Source organism: Misgurnus anguillicaudatus, chromosome 13, assembly GCF_027580225.2.
Source record: "Misgurnus anguillicaudatus chromosome 13, ASM2758022v2, whole genome shotgun sequence".
Taxonomy (NCBI): Eukaryota; Metazoa; Chordata; class Actinopteri; order Cypriniformes; family Cobitidae; genus Misgurnus; species Misgurnus anguillicaudatus.
Window position 1 is genome coordinate 20,246,118 of NC_073349.2, and position 17,571 is coordinate 20,263,688.

Sequence of the window (17,571 nt, forward strand, 5' to 3'; positions counted from 1 at the left end):
AAGCAAGTCGCATGATGCTACGGCGGTCCAGATGCCTGAGAAAAAGGTACATACAAATCAACACAAAAAAGTGCGTCAACAGTTAAACTTTGTGCCTTTTAAACGGTTTTATTAAATGATATAAGTCAACTTAGTACGGTACATTTTTGGTTAAAGGATCTGTTCCTGCAAATGTTGCACATATTGTGATTAATTATTCAGCTGTGACTGAAACTAATGAATAAGTAACCTGCTAGATGCTGCCAAATTACACAACTTGGCAGCGACTAGTCGGGGTCTCCAATGTGCCAAATTACTGAATTCGGTAGCTGTGTGCCAGATTATCAGCAGTGAAGAAAGTTCCTTTGGTAAAGGAACCTCATGTGGTAAAACAAATGTTAATATCAGTGGTGTTTCATTTAAATATCAACTTAGTCTAGGTGTTTTTCCTCCTAAAATTGTTTAGGAGAAATTAAAATGATATAACTGATATCCATATTACACCACATCACTGCGCCAAGCATAATCAATACATTTATAAATAAGGTTTTACATTGTATTTATTAAAAACGTAGGCTTATAGATTTTCAACTACAACATATATTAAGTATGTTTATGCTAAACAAACAGTGCCAGCCAAGACCATGTCCATATGAAAACTTTGTCCCCATGTCACTTCACACAGTCCACCGTGTGTCAGTGGCTTTATGATGGATGTGTTTATCAATTCAGTGGTTAGGAAACGAGAGAGGGAGCCGAGCAGATGCTTGCAGCTGGAGACCAGATTATAGGGTGGAGTGGTGTATGGGGGGAATGCTGTGTTTGTGTGCATTGGGAGTTTTGAGGGTTATGGGGTGGGCAGAGGAGAGTACAGCGGGTAGAGGTGGAAGCAGGAGAGCTGGGCTGGGGGGTGGGAGTTATAATTTAAAGAAACCTCTCCTCTGAAGTGTTTGCCAAAGTGTACCCCAGCAAACACAATCATAAGTCGGCTTGGTTAGGCTTGCAGAACTAATGAGGGCTTGCACATTTAGGCGAGAGCTTTGATGTTCTGGGTAGCTGGCTCCTTGTTTTTTTCCCTTTCTCTTTTCCTCTCTAGGCCACATCAAAAATGGAAAGGGAAGCTGGACAGGGAGCCCAGAAGCAGATGTTTCCAGCAGTTTTTCCTCTTTTGATGTATGTGCAGTACACACATATTTACATGATATGTATCATGTTGTATATCATCTACGTATGCATGTACAGTATCAGTCTGTCTGTCTATCTGTGTGTCTTTCTATTTGTATCTCTTATTTTTTGTCTATCTATCATCTATGTCCATCTATCTATCCATCCATCCATGTCTGTGTCTCTGTCTGTATCTGCCATTTGTCTGTCTGTCTATCTGTTGTCTGTTTGTCTATCTATCTATCTGTCTGTCTGTCTGTTTGTACATCCATCCATCCACCCACCCACCCACCAATCCATCCTTCCTTCCATCCATCTATCTATTCTATGTGGCTCTGTCTGTATCAGTGGTTTGTCTGTCTGTCTGTCTCTCTATCTATCATATGTTTGTTGATTAGTATGTCTGTCTGTCTGCCTGTCTGTGTGTGTCTTTCTATCTGTATCTCTCATTTTTCTGTCTATCATCTATGTCCATCTATCTATCCATCCATCCATGTCTGTGTCTTTGTCTGTATCTCCCATTTGTCTGTCTGTCTATCTGTTGTCTGTATGTCTATCTGTCTGTCTATCTGTTTGTACATCCCACCCACCAATCCATCCATCCATCCATCCATCCATCCATCCATCTATCTATCGTCTATGGCTCTGCCTGTATCAGTCGTCTGTCTGTCTGTCTATCTATCATATGTTTGTTGATCAGTATGTATCTGTCTGTCTGTCTGCCATGTATCTATCTGTCTGTCTGTGTGTTTCTATCTGTATCTCTCATTTTACTGTCTATCTATCGTCTATGTCCATCTATCTATCCATCCATCCATCCATCCATCCATCCATCCATCCATCCATCCATCCATCTATCCATCCATCCATCGTCTTTGTCTCTGTCTGTATCTGACGTTTGTCTATCTATTGTCTGTGTCTGTCTCTCTGCAACTGTCTATCTGTCTAATGTCTATCTATGCATCTATCTATGCATCCATCCATCCATCCATCCATCCATCCATCGTCTTTGTCTCTGTCTGTATCTGTTGTTTGTCTATCTATTGTCTGTGTCTATCTATCTATCCATCCATCCATCCATCCATCCATCCATCCATCCATCCATCCATCCATCCATCCATCCATCCATCCATCCATCCATTTATCTATCTATCCACCCATCCATCGTCTTTGTCTCTGTCTGTATCTGTCGTTTGTCTATCTATTGTCTGTGTCTGTCTCTCTATGCAACTGTCTATCTGTCTTATGTCTGTCTACCTATCTATCCATCCATCCATCCATCCATCGTTTTTGTCTCTGTCTGTATCTGTTGTTTGTCCATCCATCCATCGTTTGTGGCTCTGTCTGTATCAGTCGCCTGTCTGTCTGTCTGTTTGTCTGTCTGTCTATCTATCATATGTTTGTTGATCAGTATGTATCTGTCTGTCTGTCTGCCATGTATCTATCTGTCTGTCTGTCTGTCAGTGTTTTTCTATCTGTATCTCTCATTTTACTGTCTATCTATCGTCTATGTCCATCTATCCATCCATCCATCGTCTTTGTCTCTGTCTGTATCTGACGTTTGTCTATCTATTGTCCAGTGTTTCCCACAGGATTTTGAGAGACTGTGGTGGTGATGACGTTGCACGCTATTAGCATATATGTGACGTCATCATGTCGTGTTTGCGTTTGATCTAGTGTTGGCACCTGAAATATGTTTCACTTTTACTCTTTGATCTGTATCTATATTTGATCTGTTTTATATATCAAATTATATTTTAAGCCGAATTAAGCTGTTTCAAATGGTGAAATAAAAATGTAAATGGGAATCATGAAAATTCTATTTGTGGGGGCCAGTGTTGATTCTGTGGTGGGCCACCACAAATAAATCAATGTATGGGAAACACTGATTGTCTGTGTCTGTCTCTCTGCAACTGTCTATCTGTCTAATGTCTATCTATGCATCTATCTATGCATCTATCTATCCATCCATCCATTTATCCATCCATCCATCCATCCATCCATCGTCTTTGTCTCTGTCTCTATCTGTTGTTTGTCTATCAATTGTCTGTATCTATCTATCCATCTATCCATCCATCCATCCATCCATTTATCTATCCATTTATCTATCCACCCATCCATAGTCTTTGTCTCTGTCTGTATCTGTCGTTTGTCTATCTATTGTCTGTGTCTGTCTCTCTATGCAACTGTCTATCTGTCTTATGTCTATCCATCCATCCATCTGTCCATCCATCCATCCATCGTTTGTGTCTCTGTCTGTCTGTCTGTCTGTCTCCCTCCTTCTGTCTGTCTGTCTCTATCCATCCTTCTGTCTGTCTGTCTCTATCCATCAATCTGTCTGTCTGTCTCTATCCAACTTTCTGTCTGTCTGTCTCTATCCATCTGTCTGTCTGTCTCTATCCATCTATCTGTCTGTCTGTCTGTCTGTCTGTCTATCTATCTATCTATAATCTGTGTGTTGATCAGTAGGTATCTGCCATTTGTCTGTCTGTCTACATACCCCTTTCTTTGCTCCCTTCCTTTCTTCTCTCTCTCTCTGTCTGTCCATCTATTCATTCGTCTTTTTTACCATTTATCTTCATACCTACCTGTCGGGTCTGTTGATCTGCCTCTTTACAGTGTATGGTAGCTAACCAAAATATTTTCATAGGACCCAGCATCTGATCCGTGCCCTTTCTTTATAACTGTGGCAGTGTCTGGTTGTCATTACTGCTGATGCTGTCGGTATGTTGCTCTGTATGTGTGATTGGCTGCAATGCATTTTGTTGTGGGGGGGGGATCTCTGGCTGTCCAATTTCTCTGTCTTACACATGGGAAAAACAGCGACAGGAAATTCTTATGCAGCAGCCCCTGGGGTGAAATGATAACGAAATAAAGAAATGCAAACCAGATACTCTGCGCGTTATCATTCCACCCCACTCTTTCTCCCTTCTTTATTGCCAGGGGAATTTTGATACGTGGGTTAAGCCGACAGACCATAGGTGGTCATTTTACTCAGTCTACCACAATAGAACATCTTCATTTGTCAATCTTGTAAAGAATCAAATAGGAAAAACTCATGTTTATCTTTGAGATGTTGTATTCAAACCTCTATAAACACTCAGACAGAGCTTAGACGTATTAGTACAGCATATCTGTGTTTAGTTAAGTCACAGACGAGGACAAACAGAACTCAGCAGCACATGGTGCAATCTTAACAGGCTGTCAACTTTAGACAGATGATCCCTCTAAGACAGGTTCCTTCCTCTATATGGCTTATTAAACCTTTTAAGAAAGCCATATTCCTCTTGCCCATAATGAGAGGTCAGTTATACTAAGAAACCTCCAGAAGAGAAGAATTATATTTAATACCCCAATCTATTTTCCAGCTTAATTCTAGATGGTCTTCCTGGTTCTAAAGCCAGTTTAATAATACAGACAATAAACCAGGCACGAAATCTTTTTACAAAAAAGTAAGGCTTTCTTAGAAATTGTACAACATATTACAATAATACATTCTCTACACTCTTCAAAAAGATAAAAAGGGGTAATAAATGTAAGTTAATTTATCTTTATGATTAATTTGATTTCCTAAGCATTGCCGCACGAATGATAAAAGGTTAAAAATCCTAAACATTGGTTTGATGAATATGATTGTAAGTACGACGGCAGCTGTTTAAATACAATTTAACGTAGGTCTTGAGTGTATGAATGTCTTCCATCATCGCATCAAAGGCATCTGGCATCCAATATTGTTCACCAGTTCCTCTTTGAGATGAGATGTGACTGTTTCTAATCAGCTGCAAAAAATCCACAGGAGGCACAAGTGTTCTCCAGTCGTTCCTTCGCTGTCCGTCTCCTCGCTCTGATTGGTCGGCCTCCATGGGGGTTAGGATGGGGTTACGCAGCATATCAACTTCTCGATTTTCCTGGTTTTCATAAAATCCAACAAAAGTCAGAGCACTAAGCAAAGAACATTCTCCATCCCTTGCCGAGATTTTTTCCAGACTTCCCAAAAGCGCTGCTTCCCTATATATATATATGAAATGTTTTGAGACGATGCAACTTATTATCACAGCCATTGATACTCAACACTCACCCCAACTAAGCTGCTGTTTCATCATCCAAAACTTCTTACATTTATTGCCAAGGCAAGGAACATTAAGTGCACTTTTCTGAATGTATAAAGGATTAACCAATGCAATGCCTATACAGTATTTTGCATTGAATAATTTGTTCCTGCTGTCCTGACGGATTATTTAAGGACCGTAGATGCCATTTGAGGCATTTGCTTGGTTTTACAGGCTGAAGATTCCAAAATGAGAAAAAAAAGACAAATGACATGAGTCACCTCCTCTTCAATCCCTGACTTGGCATTTTCAGAATAACAACAGCAACACAACGCAAATAGATCCCAGATGATCGAGGTTAAAGAAAGGAGAAAAACGGATAAACAGACACAGTGGGAGAGCAAAACACACAGGCGGTCACATTGAGCATGACAGGGTACAGGTTACTGCATCTTGCTCCAAATGAAATGGACATGCTCACTTGCACACATTAACCCACTCTGTCACCCTGCACTCGTCACAGAGCACATAGCAGCACCAATGAAAGCGACAGTTACATCGTTCACTGCGTGCCTGTTTGAGGATGTTGTGTCCACGGCCGCAGCACAGCGACCCGCAGCCGTCCATGCCGGGGCTGCTCTTGTTGCAGATCCGACCCTGCGTGCCCAGCGAATCCACCGCCGGCTCGCGATCGCAGAAGTCGGGAGACTTCTCGAAGTACACCAACTCTCGAGTGATGCTTCGCCGCCGGCTCCTGATTTGCTCTGAGCCGGTGGATCCGCCAGCACGAGAGTTGAACACACCGTTGTTCTTGTTCTGAGAGTTTATGAAGATGGCAGTCATGAATTTCTCTCGCAGCAGTGATCCCACGAGCCGAAATTCAGGAGAGACGTACCAGCAGGTCTTGAACTGGCAGCTGCCGGATGTGCCATGGCACTTGCACTTTCTCCTCATGTTGTCAGTAACTACCTGTTAAGGCCAAAACCATAATGAAGATGAAGTGGTTAGTTGAAAAGTGAAATGCTTTCTTTAAATTCTTAAAAAAGAACATACATTTTAAAAATGGCTGAATTATTTTTGACCCATAATGGGAAAATATTGGACAGAACACATGCTGGGGTAAAAATTACCCCATGCTGGGTCAAAAATGACCCAATGTTGGGTTGTTGTTATGCAACCATGAGGTAATAATAACCCAGCAGTTGGGTTAAAATAACCCAGCATTGGGTACATTTTTAACCCAGCACGTGTCCTGTCCATTATGGGTCAAAAATAACCCAGCCATTTTTAGAGTGTAGGATAAGAAACTTGTCGGGGATTTAGTAGACGTGAGATATGTAACAACATGAAGTAAAGATGAGTATTCATGAATATCAGTCATTCCAGTTGCCTGCCGCCATCTTGAGTACCTACCGAGTACCAGTAGGCTACTGACAAGCATTGGGTAGCTTGCTACGATTTACGGATTTCTTATCTTTTACTGTCTATGATTTTTACGGATAGAGGAAATGGCTACGAAACACAACATTTTGCACCTCGACTGTCATGAAAAGAATTGCTACTTAAAAAAATATCTTGGTTAGGGTGTGATGCCTACTCGATCCCTGATGCGTTCTTCCAGCCGGTGTCCGCTGCTACCGAACTACCATTATTTTTACAACACTAAGAAGGCGCGACACAACATAAAACTTTGCTCGAAGTATCACCTGGATCTCTACACATGAACGCGAGCATTGAGAACATTGTTTGTGTACACAGAGTTTACTAAAAAAGAAAGGTTTAAACAACTGACTTTTACGGTGTCCGCTCGCTGTTTTGGCAGACATAAAGAATCAATTTCCGAATGCGAATGAATGAATCTCATATGAGGCTCCTTTTTCAACTAGAAGGTCAATATTGTTTTTCACTTGCGTCAAAAAAATGAATTATCCGTGGAACTATGCTTCAGGAGCTATCCATCTTTACTCTCCTCCCTCCTTACATCACATTCGGAGATTCGATACATCTTGACTGCCAAGATGGCAGCGAGCGGACGCCAAAACAACCAAAATCAGTTGTTCAAAACCTTCTTTTTAGTAAACTCTGTGTACACAAACAATGTTCTCAATGCTCAAGTTCACGTGTAGAAACACAGGTGATATTTCGAGCAAAGTATCATGTTGTGTCGAGCCGTCTTAATGTTGTAAAAATAGCGATTTTGATGCCCACAACATATTAAAGTCATAGCTTCTAGTTGTTTCGCGACCACTTCAGGTACTCAAAATGGCGGAAGACAAGTTTGAGATGTAAGTGACGTCAGCTGATATTCATGAATAGACAGTTTCAGTGGTAAGAAAGGTTTATGGGCCAAAAGGGGCATCGCTTAAAGCAGTGTTTCTCAAACTTTTTCTGCCATTCCCCACTTTAGAGGTAGGGAAGAGTTCCAAGCCCCACCTGTCCCAATCGCCCGAACAAAATCGTAATCAGCTAGGCTTTAAGTTACCGTGTGACATTTTCTACAGTCTGATTTATTTAAGTTTTAAGCTAGGTTTATGTTTAAATGTGCCGTTTTGAGTGTATGGTCAATAAATAATTGAATTAATAGATTTTCTCCCATTTGTCACGCCCCACTTGTAATGTTCCTATTCCCCACCAGTGGGGCCCGCCCCACACTTTGAGAAACACTGTCTTAAAGGAATAGTTCACCCAAAAATGAAAATTCTGTCATCATTTACTCACTCTCATTGTTACAAACCTGTATAAAACTGTATACATTTCTTTGTTCTGATTTATATATTATATTTTGAGGAATGTTTGTAACCAAACCGTTTTGGGTGAACTAACCCTTTATGTACGTAGGGGATACTCTCCTATGCCCCTGACAACACTTATAACTTAATAACTTTTTTGCAGATCATTTTCGCACCTGTCTGCCAACTCTATTATTGTGGATCCGCATACGGGCATGTATATCACGAGGAGATCCTCTGGAATCCAACCAGTCTCTGGAAAATCGTACACCAAAACGGACGTCATGACTACAGCCTCCCCACTCCCAGGTATCTTGCAGTGTTGAGACTTCATCTGGTATAGGTTTGAGAAGACTGACAGGGTGGGAGGAGCCTAGACTGCCTGGAAGTCCACTGTGGAATTCAGGTGTGTTCTCCCCTGCACCCGCTATGGTCATCCCACTCCTCTGAAACGTCTGAAGTTGGAGCTGGGTTAACTTGAGACGAATTTTGTCGTCATCAACTCGTCGCTTCGCCTCGCAGCCGCACCCTTGCAACTTACCCAAGCTGCAAGCCGAAGCCACCGAGTGCACTACACCTGCGGCGAGCAGAGAAAGCGAAAAGGCGCTTTCTCTGAAACCTGGACGAAAGAGAAAACCGTTGCATAACGCTTGCAGTGAAGTAAACAGTTTCCTGTAAAAACACAGAGAAGGTGAAGTGCACGAGCCAGCTGGTGAGATAACAATCTATGTGAGATAATGATCTTCATATCTAAAATCTCATAAATACGTTTTCCACCGTGGAAACGAAAGAGCTCCATTACATTAAACAATGACTCAACGATGATTTTTCTACTTTGGCCAGTGTATACTCCGGGTAACATTTCAATGCCCGGATTATGACTGTATTGGCTCTCTACTAACTTCAGCACTTCCCATGCCCCTTTTGCCATCTACTCACCCCTGTTGAGAATGGCACTCTGATGGGGCAACTTGCCATGGTTCTCCAGGGAGGAGCAGTTCCAGCGCTGGTCTCTGAGTTGGTGCTGGCATTCGTGAATAGCAACCTGAATGCCCTGCAGAGCAGAGGCTGTGACATCAGGACTGCGCACACACAAACGCATCTGTTTTTTGCTCAGGCCCGCCAGTCGTAAACACACTGCATTGGGGGTAAGCACTGGCTCTCCTGCCACCTTCAGGCCAAGGATGTCATTGCCCAGGACCCTAATGAAAAAGAGAATATTAAAGGGATAGTTCACTTAAAAATGAAATTTCTGCCATCATATACTCACCCTCATGTTGTACTAAACCTGTATGAGTTTGAATCCAAGAGAAGATATTGTGATAAATAGGAAAAGGAAGTCAATGGGTACCATCAACTGTGTGCTTACTGTCATTTATCAAAATATTGTCTTTTGTAAGAATCAAAGTAAAGAAACTCATACAGGTTTAGTACAACATGAGGGTGAGTACATTATATAGTTTTTATATTTTTAGGTGAACTATTCCTTTAACTTTAAAGCAGAGATATCATTATGAAGCAACTCCGCATGAATTAATATTGGAAGAGGCTGCTTTAACATTAACAGGTGTTTAAAAAATGATGCACATATAAAAACAAATATTACGTCTGACTGAGCGATATGGCAATTTTTTGCTTCTGAATCATTTTGAGTAAAGTATGAAAAGCAAGAAAAAAATTCAAGCATGATTTTTTTCTGTTTTGTTTATAAAAAAAGTAATATCAACATTTCTAATCTAATTATTTAAAAATTCAAAAATGTATTAAATAACATTATTTCCTAATATAAGCAAGTTTTGACGTGACTTAGGTGTCCTGATACTTAAATAAGGCTGTGACCTCGCAGGAGACATAAATAAACCATCCATGATTATTCAAAAGCTCTGTTTCCTATCAGTATCTTGGCATGCCCGGTAATAAGCTTATGAGAAAATGACTATATGGAAAAGATTTGTGGGAAGTTTATATCCAAAGCATAACATACTGTTGTTATTAAATATATTGTACCCATAGACGGTTGGAGTCTTGAGAAATGTGAAGGAACATTCATAACCAACCAATCTCTGACACATAACTGCTTTTCATTAGTGCGCGAGTCTATGTGTGTTTGCTCGCTATTGTAAATGTAAGCAGTAGCTGTACAGATCCGTTAATGAGAAAATACATTTAAGGCATAAAACTATTTTCATCCTGTTCGTTGCGCAGCCTGAAATATGTATTTCTTAAATTCGAATTAAGGACATAATTTGACGCCATGCAAACAAATCGAAAAACAAACATGCACTACTCCTTTACTTACGTGAAAGCAGGTGACAGAAGTGCAGCAGCCAAAATCAGGACTTGTCCCAAACGCTGTCTATGGGATAACTCCATTTCGATGCAAGCCTTTCTCGACGGGACATTAAAACACCTGTAAGATCTCTCGGCGAACTGTAAAGTACGGATGACTTCAGTTGTTTCTGTGTGGATCTGGTAGTTTAGAAGGCAGCATGTGATGAAGTTTGGGACGGGAGCTGTATGTCACTGAGGAGGAGGAGGAGGGGGCGCAGTTAGGATGGCCAAACGCCGCCTAGAGCGCTTGTTTTTAAACAAGATGGGAAAAGGCCTGTCAAACTGTCGCCTATGCAATGTCTTAAAATTGATTGTGACCATCGTCATCCGCAACAATATATTGTTTATGCTGAATGGGATTCATAAATCCGGAATAAATCGGTATAGGATTTCAACAATAAACTTATCTAACCTATTTAAGGATGCAATATTGACAGAATGACCTTGAATATGACTAAACAATGCATCTATTAGAATAAATGAGGCTATTAGTGCACAATTTCGATATACAGGTGTATATTGCACATTCAATATATTGTACACCTGTGCCTGCGGTTCCTATAAATGTGACAACTTGCTGTAGCCTATTACTGCACTGTCTTTCTGTTATACTGTCACTTTTTTACTTATCAAATAAGTAATTCGCGTTTTCTATATAGTTTAAAACCATGGCTTAGCATTTGCACTCTTTTATGTTATTATAGCCTTTGCACTATATTTTTTTTCTCCCCTGCATACTTTAATTTGAACTTTAAACTAATCTAAGATCATTCATATAGGCTACAATAAGCGGGACAGCAGCAGGCAGGCGTGCGCTTTTGCTTAAACAATAAAAAGAAATGCGTGTGCGCGTTCTTGTGTGCGCCCATCCTCCCACGCAAACCAGTTCAACAGTTCACTGTGCAGCTTTAGTGACGTTTTATTTTAATTACGCCGACATTCATCATTTTGCTCGACACTCTTAATGAGTGCGCTTTAAATGACTGTTGCATTCAGTCTGGTGCAAATAGCCTAGAGCACTGCCGCAAAAATTGACTTATTTGGTTTGTTTGTCCACGCGCGTCTGAGTTATAATGAGTCTAATAAGTGACCATGATTGAGGGGATTTTGTCAGAGCTCATTTTCAGTGAAAACCGAAATGCGCAATTACATAGTGCGCCAACAATTTGTACACTATGCATAATGCGCACAATAAGTTTGTTCAATGGACAAGCTGTCAGTGTTAATTTTTTAATCTTCATTTTTTTCTGGCTGCTTTATAAAGGGTTCCCCAGAAGACATCGTGTTGGGAGATGATAAGATATTAAAACTTTCACTGAGCATATGTATGAATAACCCAGAATATTTGATGCATTAGCAGTTTACAAGATTAAAGGATTATCTTGCTGGTGGTCAGGATACCACTGGTCAGTTATGCACTATGCGCAGCAGGTGTAAGCAATTCTTTAAAGTGCCCTATCTCGCTGCTTATCTTTATTAATATTAGTATTATTAACAGTAGTAGAATTACCACAGATAGTCCGAGACTAGTTGGATTAATGTCATGATATTGAGTTAAATCCACCCTTAACCATTCTTAACACAGAATACCGACAACAGTTCTTGGTTTTGGGCTAATCAATTCTTGTATTGGAGATAATCGCCTCTATTCCTTTCCCTAAGCTCTGGCAACGAAAAGTGCATTAGCATTTTGCCGTGGCGTGTACGTCTAAGTGGCTTAAAAAGTGATTTGAAGTTGATTTGTATATAAAAGGCGTCCCTTTAACCGGATTGCCGCTAATCTGCACCGCATCGCATGAGTGTTTCAGGAAAACCTGTTTTTAAGATCCTTCAAGAGTATAAGATCAGGCTAAGCCCAACAAAGCAGCCCTCATTAAATAGCACTAACAAAAGCGCACTTCCTTCAGTTAGCCATTTGCTTCAAATCAGAAAAGAGTCCGTTCTCTTTCTTCTCCATGCAATGCGTAATTCTTTCATGACTTTACGTGTAAGATGTTTAAGATCACCTAAATGCGTTTTTTATTATTTGCACATAATTCTTTGTGCAAATGAGACTATAAATGTAGGCTTTACAGTCAAAACCTGACAGCAAAATATAATTTGATTCGTGCCATGCATGGCTTTACTGACCATATGCGTTCAAGGGAGGTCTGCACTCCAGATGGTGAACAGTTTTATCTAACTTTTTCCTATTTTGGTATCACATATCAAAACTTCTGTCCGAATATATTGAGTTATTTATCTTTACCATAGTTCTTTTTGTAATTATTCGTTTTTGCGCACATGTCTATATGGCACATGATGATGATAAACTAAAACAGTAATAAATGACTTCAGTTGTGTCTTTTTTTATAAATCCTATAAATATTTTTTGTTTGTTTGCCAAAATAATATTAAGAATTTTCCGCTCAAAACCAAGATGTAAATGAAGTAATGTATTCTTTATTTTAAGTGTGAAAAGGAAGCGTGCGCGGTGCAAATGGACATCCACGCAAATATTTACGCTAGAGAGGGAGGAGACGCAATCCACGCACTTAAAAAGGTCAGATAAGATGTTTTATGTTCTCCTCATACTGTAACTGTCGTGACAGCATCCACGCAGAAGGTACGGGAGACACACAAGCAGCGTGCGCGCAAACACACCCACTGCAATGAGAGGGCATAAATTCGGCTCAGCTGAATATGCAAGACGCCTGGCAGACGGACGTTTTTTTATTACGATTCCCGCTGAATGTATCTCTGGACGAGGATTACAAAATGATACGTAAATTAAAACGCGGATATTTTATTAATCTCCTGTCCTTTATGCCGGATTTTGCCTCCGGTATTCATTGTGACCAATGAGAAGAATTAAGCTATCCGTCCATTCAGTTCCATTCAAAAGGCGAGAGGAAAAAAACAGAGGGAGATGAGAGCAGCAAATCCCTTTTTATTCATCTTGTAGCGTTCAATAAGTGAACAATGTGTCGCCTATCAGTCACCGAGGGGATCAGATCTGCGGGACTGTCCCACGCGCTCAGCGTTCACACTGCAGAGCATCACTAGTAACACAGAGACTGTAAGAGAAGTAGCAGTTGCATCACACTCAGGACCTTTGCTGTGACTTCTGCACTGAGAGCGCAACACTCGGGCAAATCTCATCTCTCAAGATACAAAGCAATTATCTTAATTTTCTGAAGAAACATTATCCTATAACTGTCAGTGGCACTGGAATGTGGAGTGGTAAGTGAATGCTTTATGCTGTCTAGCAAATATAGTTAAATATGTATTTTATTTCATTTTAAGTTTAGTTACATATTTAGGATGCTAATTTTAATTGATTGATTTATCGTCGATTAGAGCATAAATAAACTATAAAAAAAACATTTAGACCACTAAAATATTGCTTTGATATTCTTATTGTCACAAAATGTTTCAAAAAACGTATTTTTTTAATACAAAAATATTCTTATGCAAATATGCAATTACATTAATAATAATTTCTTAATAATCGCTGTGCACTGTTATTTTTATTTATTTTAAAATAAAAAATGCGTTGATCTTACAATATAGTTCAAATTGTTTTAAAAGTTAAATAAATGTCGACAGCTATAGAGTTATTTTTGTACGATGTTAATTGGTTGCAAACTTTGCTCTTTTAGATATCATGCGGGTACTGGCGTTGCTTCTCGCAGTTAAAGCGGCGTGTGTTCTGCTCGTGTCCTCACTCACTGGCACAGGCGCAGTCAACAACAGCGGACGATGGTGGTAAGATACAACCCTCCTATTATATATACACACACACACACACACACACACACACACACACACACACACACACACACACACACACACACACTCCATAAATAAATAAATATATTATAATTACGTTTTAGTAGGTTTATTTCCTTTGTTTAGTACTACAAATGTTCTCCGTCGCGTTTGTTCGTTCTTTTTTGTTCTTTTAATGATGCACGAATTTGTTAACGAAGTCTGTCCTTCAGAGTAAAAACAATAATAAAATTAATTATTTAATTTAATCTTTCAACAAGAAAAAGTAGTATGATGACAATAAATGAATAAAAACACTCGCATGATATGTTGTAGCGAAACAGAAAAAGCGGCGAAGGGTAAATCATGTAAAGCTATCACAATGTTTGCCTTTTATTTCTTAAAATGTTATTTTAGTAATATTAAACTAATGAGAAACATTTTTTGAAGACATTATAAATCAAACTCAGCCCCTAAATAAATCAATAATCTCAGTTTGCTTAAGCCCGTGCACTCGGCGCTACTGCTCTCTCTCTCTCTCTCTCTCTCTCTCTCTCTCTCTCTCTCTCTCTCTCATTTTGACAGTGTGGCTTGAAACCGGGACAAGATTTTTCGATCCAATCTGGGATAAATTAAATGCGGATTTATTTTATGGCTAAGAGCAGTTCCTTTCCAGGCCGTTTTCAGGGTTGAATTCGTGTAATGTGCTGAGCATTCCGGAGTAAAAACTAGACACGAGACATGAGCCAAAGCTGACATGATCTAATAATTGTAAACGTGTTTAAGTGATAAGACAGAGCTATTTCTTCTATTTATTTATATTATTAAGTTTTTTGTCTAATTTTTTGTCTGGAATACAAGTATTAACACCACCAAAGCATGTTTAAAATTGTACAATAGCATCAGCTTTTGCACATCTATAACATCTTTATCCGTCTATTTTTAAATTACGCATTTATTTTAAACATTCTTAAAGGGATAGTTCACCCAAAAATGATAATTCTGTCAAAATCTACTCACTCTCATTTTGTTACAAACCTGTATAAATTTTGTTGTTCTGATGAACACAAAGAAAGATATTTTGAGAAATGTTTATAACCAAACCATTCGTGGACCCCATTTACTCCCATAGTATTCTTTTTTCCTACCCTGGAAGTAAATGGGGTCCAAGAATGGTTTGGTTACTAACATTTCTCAAAATATCTTGGTTTGTATTCATCAGAACAAAGACATTTATGCCTGTTTGAAACAACATGAGAGTCAGTAAATGATGACAGAATATTCATTTTTAGGTGAACAATCCCTTTAATTGTGTATTTTTAAGTATGCAAAAAATAAGAAGGCCCTACAGATGAGATATATTTCCAACTGATCTTTATTTGACTTTTTCCTCTACCAGGGGCATTGTGAATGTGGCATCCTCAGGCAATCACCTCACCAACTCCAAAAATGTGCAGTTGGTACTGGACCCCAGCCTGGCACTGCTTAGCCGCCGTCAGAGGAAACTGATCCGGCAAAACCCTGGCATCTTGCACGCCATTGCTGCAGGCCTGCATACAGCTATCAAGGAATGCAAATGGCAGTTTCGTAACCGACGCTGGAACTGTCCGACCACCCAGAGCCCCAATGTCTTTGGCAAAATTGTCAACCGTGGTGAGTAGGTCTCATTTCCCAGTGGTGGCATTATGGAAGTTCTAACCAACTTAATGATGAAGATGATATGTTAGTACATAGAAAAACATTGTGCTTATTGTTTTGCTAGGTTGCCGTGAGACTGCGTTTGTGTTTGCCATCACGAGTGCCGGCGTCACTCACGCTGTGGCTCGGTCCTGCTCCGAGGGGGCAATTGAGTCCTGCACCTGTGACTACCGGCGCCGGGGTCCTGGAGGGCCAGACTGGCACTGGGGAGGCTGCAGCGACAATGTGGAATTTGGCAGGATGTTTGGACGAGAGTTTGTGGATTCCAGTGAGAAGGGCCGAGATCTCCGTTATCTGACCAACCTGCATAACAATGAGGCGGGGAGAACGGTAAGAAAGAGTAAATCCTAATGAAGATACCCCATAAAAACCCTGCTCAGCTAAAGTAATTGTTTTACCATTTTACATACCTTTAATATTGAGTAAGTCAACGTGAAAGATGGAGATCAATGTGAAATCAATGAACACTTTGATGCTTATTATAAGACTAGTTCTAGATTTCACAGACAGGATCACATAACCATCCAAATATTAGCTTTTTGCATTTCTGCTTTGGTAGTTTTTAAGAGACTCAATATAAAGTGCCCACCTTCTCTCCCCACAGACAGTCGCATCCGAGATGCAACAGGAATGCAAGTGTCATGGCATGTCTGGGTCCTGCACGGTTCGAACCTGCTGGATGAGGCTGCCAAGCTTCCGTGTGGTGGGAGACTTTCTGAAGGACCGCTTCGATGGTGCATCCCGAGTTGTGTACGCCAACAAAGGCAGCAACCGTGCCTCTCATCGAGCCGACCCCCGACACCTGGAGCCGGAAAATCCAGCACACAAGCTCCCGTCTGTTCGGGACTTGGTCTACTTCGAAAAGTCACCCAACTTCTGTTCTTACAATGGGAAAACAGGCACACATGGCACATCGGGACGCACCTGCAACAGTTCGTCGCCGGCACTGGACGGGTGCGAGCTGCTGTGCTGCGGACGAGGATACAAGACTCGGACCGAGCAGGTGACGGAAAGATGCCATTGTACTTTCCACTGGTGTTGTCACGTGAGCTGCCTCAATTGCACCAGTACACAGACCGTTCATCAGTGTCTATGAGAACAAACTGAGAAAGTGGAGGTGAAAGAATGGATTTGAGGTTTTATAGGAGAAGAGGTGTTCAGCCAAAAATGAAAAATTCATAATTTACTCACCCATTTCATATCAAACCCGTTGATAAACTTGTCGCTTATGCTATGAAAGTGAATGGGGACTAAAGCTGTCAGTCCATAACATCACATTCTTTTTACCACAAGGGAACATGAGGATGAGATAAAAATTTTCATTTTTGAGTGAATATTTTAAAGGGATAGCTCAACCAAAACAAACCTGTAAACATGTTTTGTTCTGCTGAACAGTGTTGGGGTTAACACATTACAAGTAACGTGCATTATGTAATAATATTACTTTTCTGAAGTAACGAGTAAAGTAACGCATTACTTTATAAATGTACACATTAATATTTCAGTTACTTTTTAAAAAAAGTAATGTGAGTTACTTTTTAGTTTAATTAATTTAATAAAAAAATGTACTGAATTAAATTGAACGTAGTCATGTAGAATTACACACCCTTACTGTGGGTTTACACCAAACGCGTAGCGTGCAATCGCATCGCATTGCTCGCTCTAGATTACTCGCAGGATTTAACTTTGTGTCATGCAAATTTTTCGCTCGAGTTGAATACTTTCAAGACACGTTTGAGGTGAATAGCGCGTGTTTTCACGGCAAACGTGCCCGCCCATATTGCGTCATTCGCATCGCCCCACGCGAGGACGTGTCTGATCCCGTCTTTGCATTGACTTTGTATGTAATCTACTCGCGCAAATCGTTCTCT

General features: G+C 40.2%; 2 protein-coding genes and 1 long non-coding RNA gene across 4 annotated transcripts; 2 read left to right on the top strand and 1 right to left on the bottom strand.

The window, feature by feature from the left end:
• The first annotated feature begins 1 nt into the window (after position 1).
• On the top strand, positions 2–8,746 carry LOC141369300 (uncharacterized). The gene is made up of 2 exons (XR_012372925.1): positions 2–1,152; positions 8,085–8,746. It is a non-coding gene; the product is annotated as an uncharacterized lncRNA (long non-coding RNA).
• wnt10b (wingless-type MMTV integration site family, member 10b) lies at positions 4,248–15,985 on the bottom strand. 2 transcript variants are annotated; one of them, XM_073875336.1, is made up of 4 exons: positions 15,818–15,985; positions 8,861–9,123; positions 8,098–8,540; positions 4,248–6,161 (listed from the first exon to the last, which is right to left on the bottom strand). In XM_073875336.1, exons 2-4 carry the CDS (start codon positions 9,021–9,023, stop codon positions 5,670–5,672), a joined length of 1,098 nt encoding a protein of 365 aa, XP_073731437.1. In that variant the 5' UTR covers positions 9,024–9,123; positions 15,818–15,985; the 3' UTR covers positions 4,248–5,669. The 2 variants fall into 2 exon arrangements, with proteins under 2 accessions (XP_073731437.1, XP_055045296.1); XM_055189321.2 differs by lacking the exon at positions 15,818–15,985 and adding an exon at positions 10,221–10,710.
• On the top strand, positions 10,767–17,421 carry wnt1 (wingless-type MMTV integration site family, member 1). The gene is made up of 5 exons (XM_055189322.2): positions 10,767–13,474; positions 13,894–13,999; positions 15,402–15,655; positions 15,765–16,030; positions 16,305–17,421. Exons 1-5 carry the CDS (start codon positions 13,465–13,467, stop codon positions 16,794–16,796), a joined length of 1,128 nt encoding a protein of 375 aa, XP_055045297.1. The 5' UTR covers positions 10,767–13,464; the 3' UTR covers positions 16,797–17,421.
• The last annotated feature ends 150 nt before the right edge of the window (positions 17,422–17,571 follow it).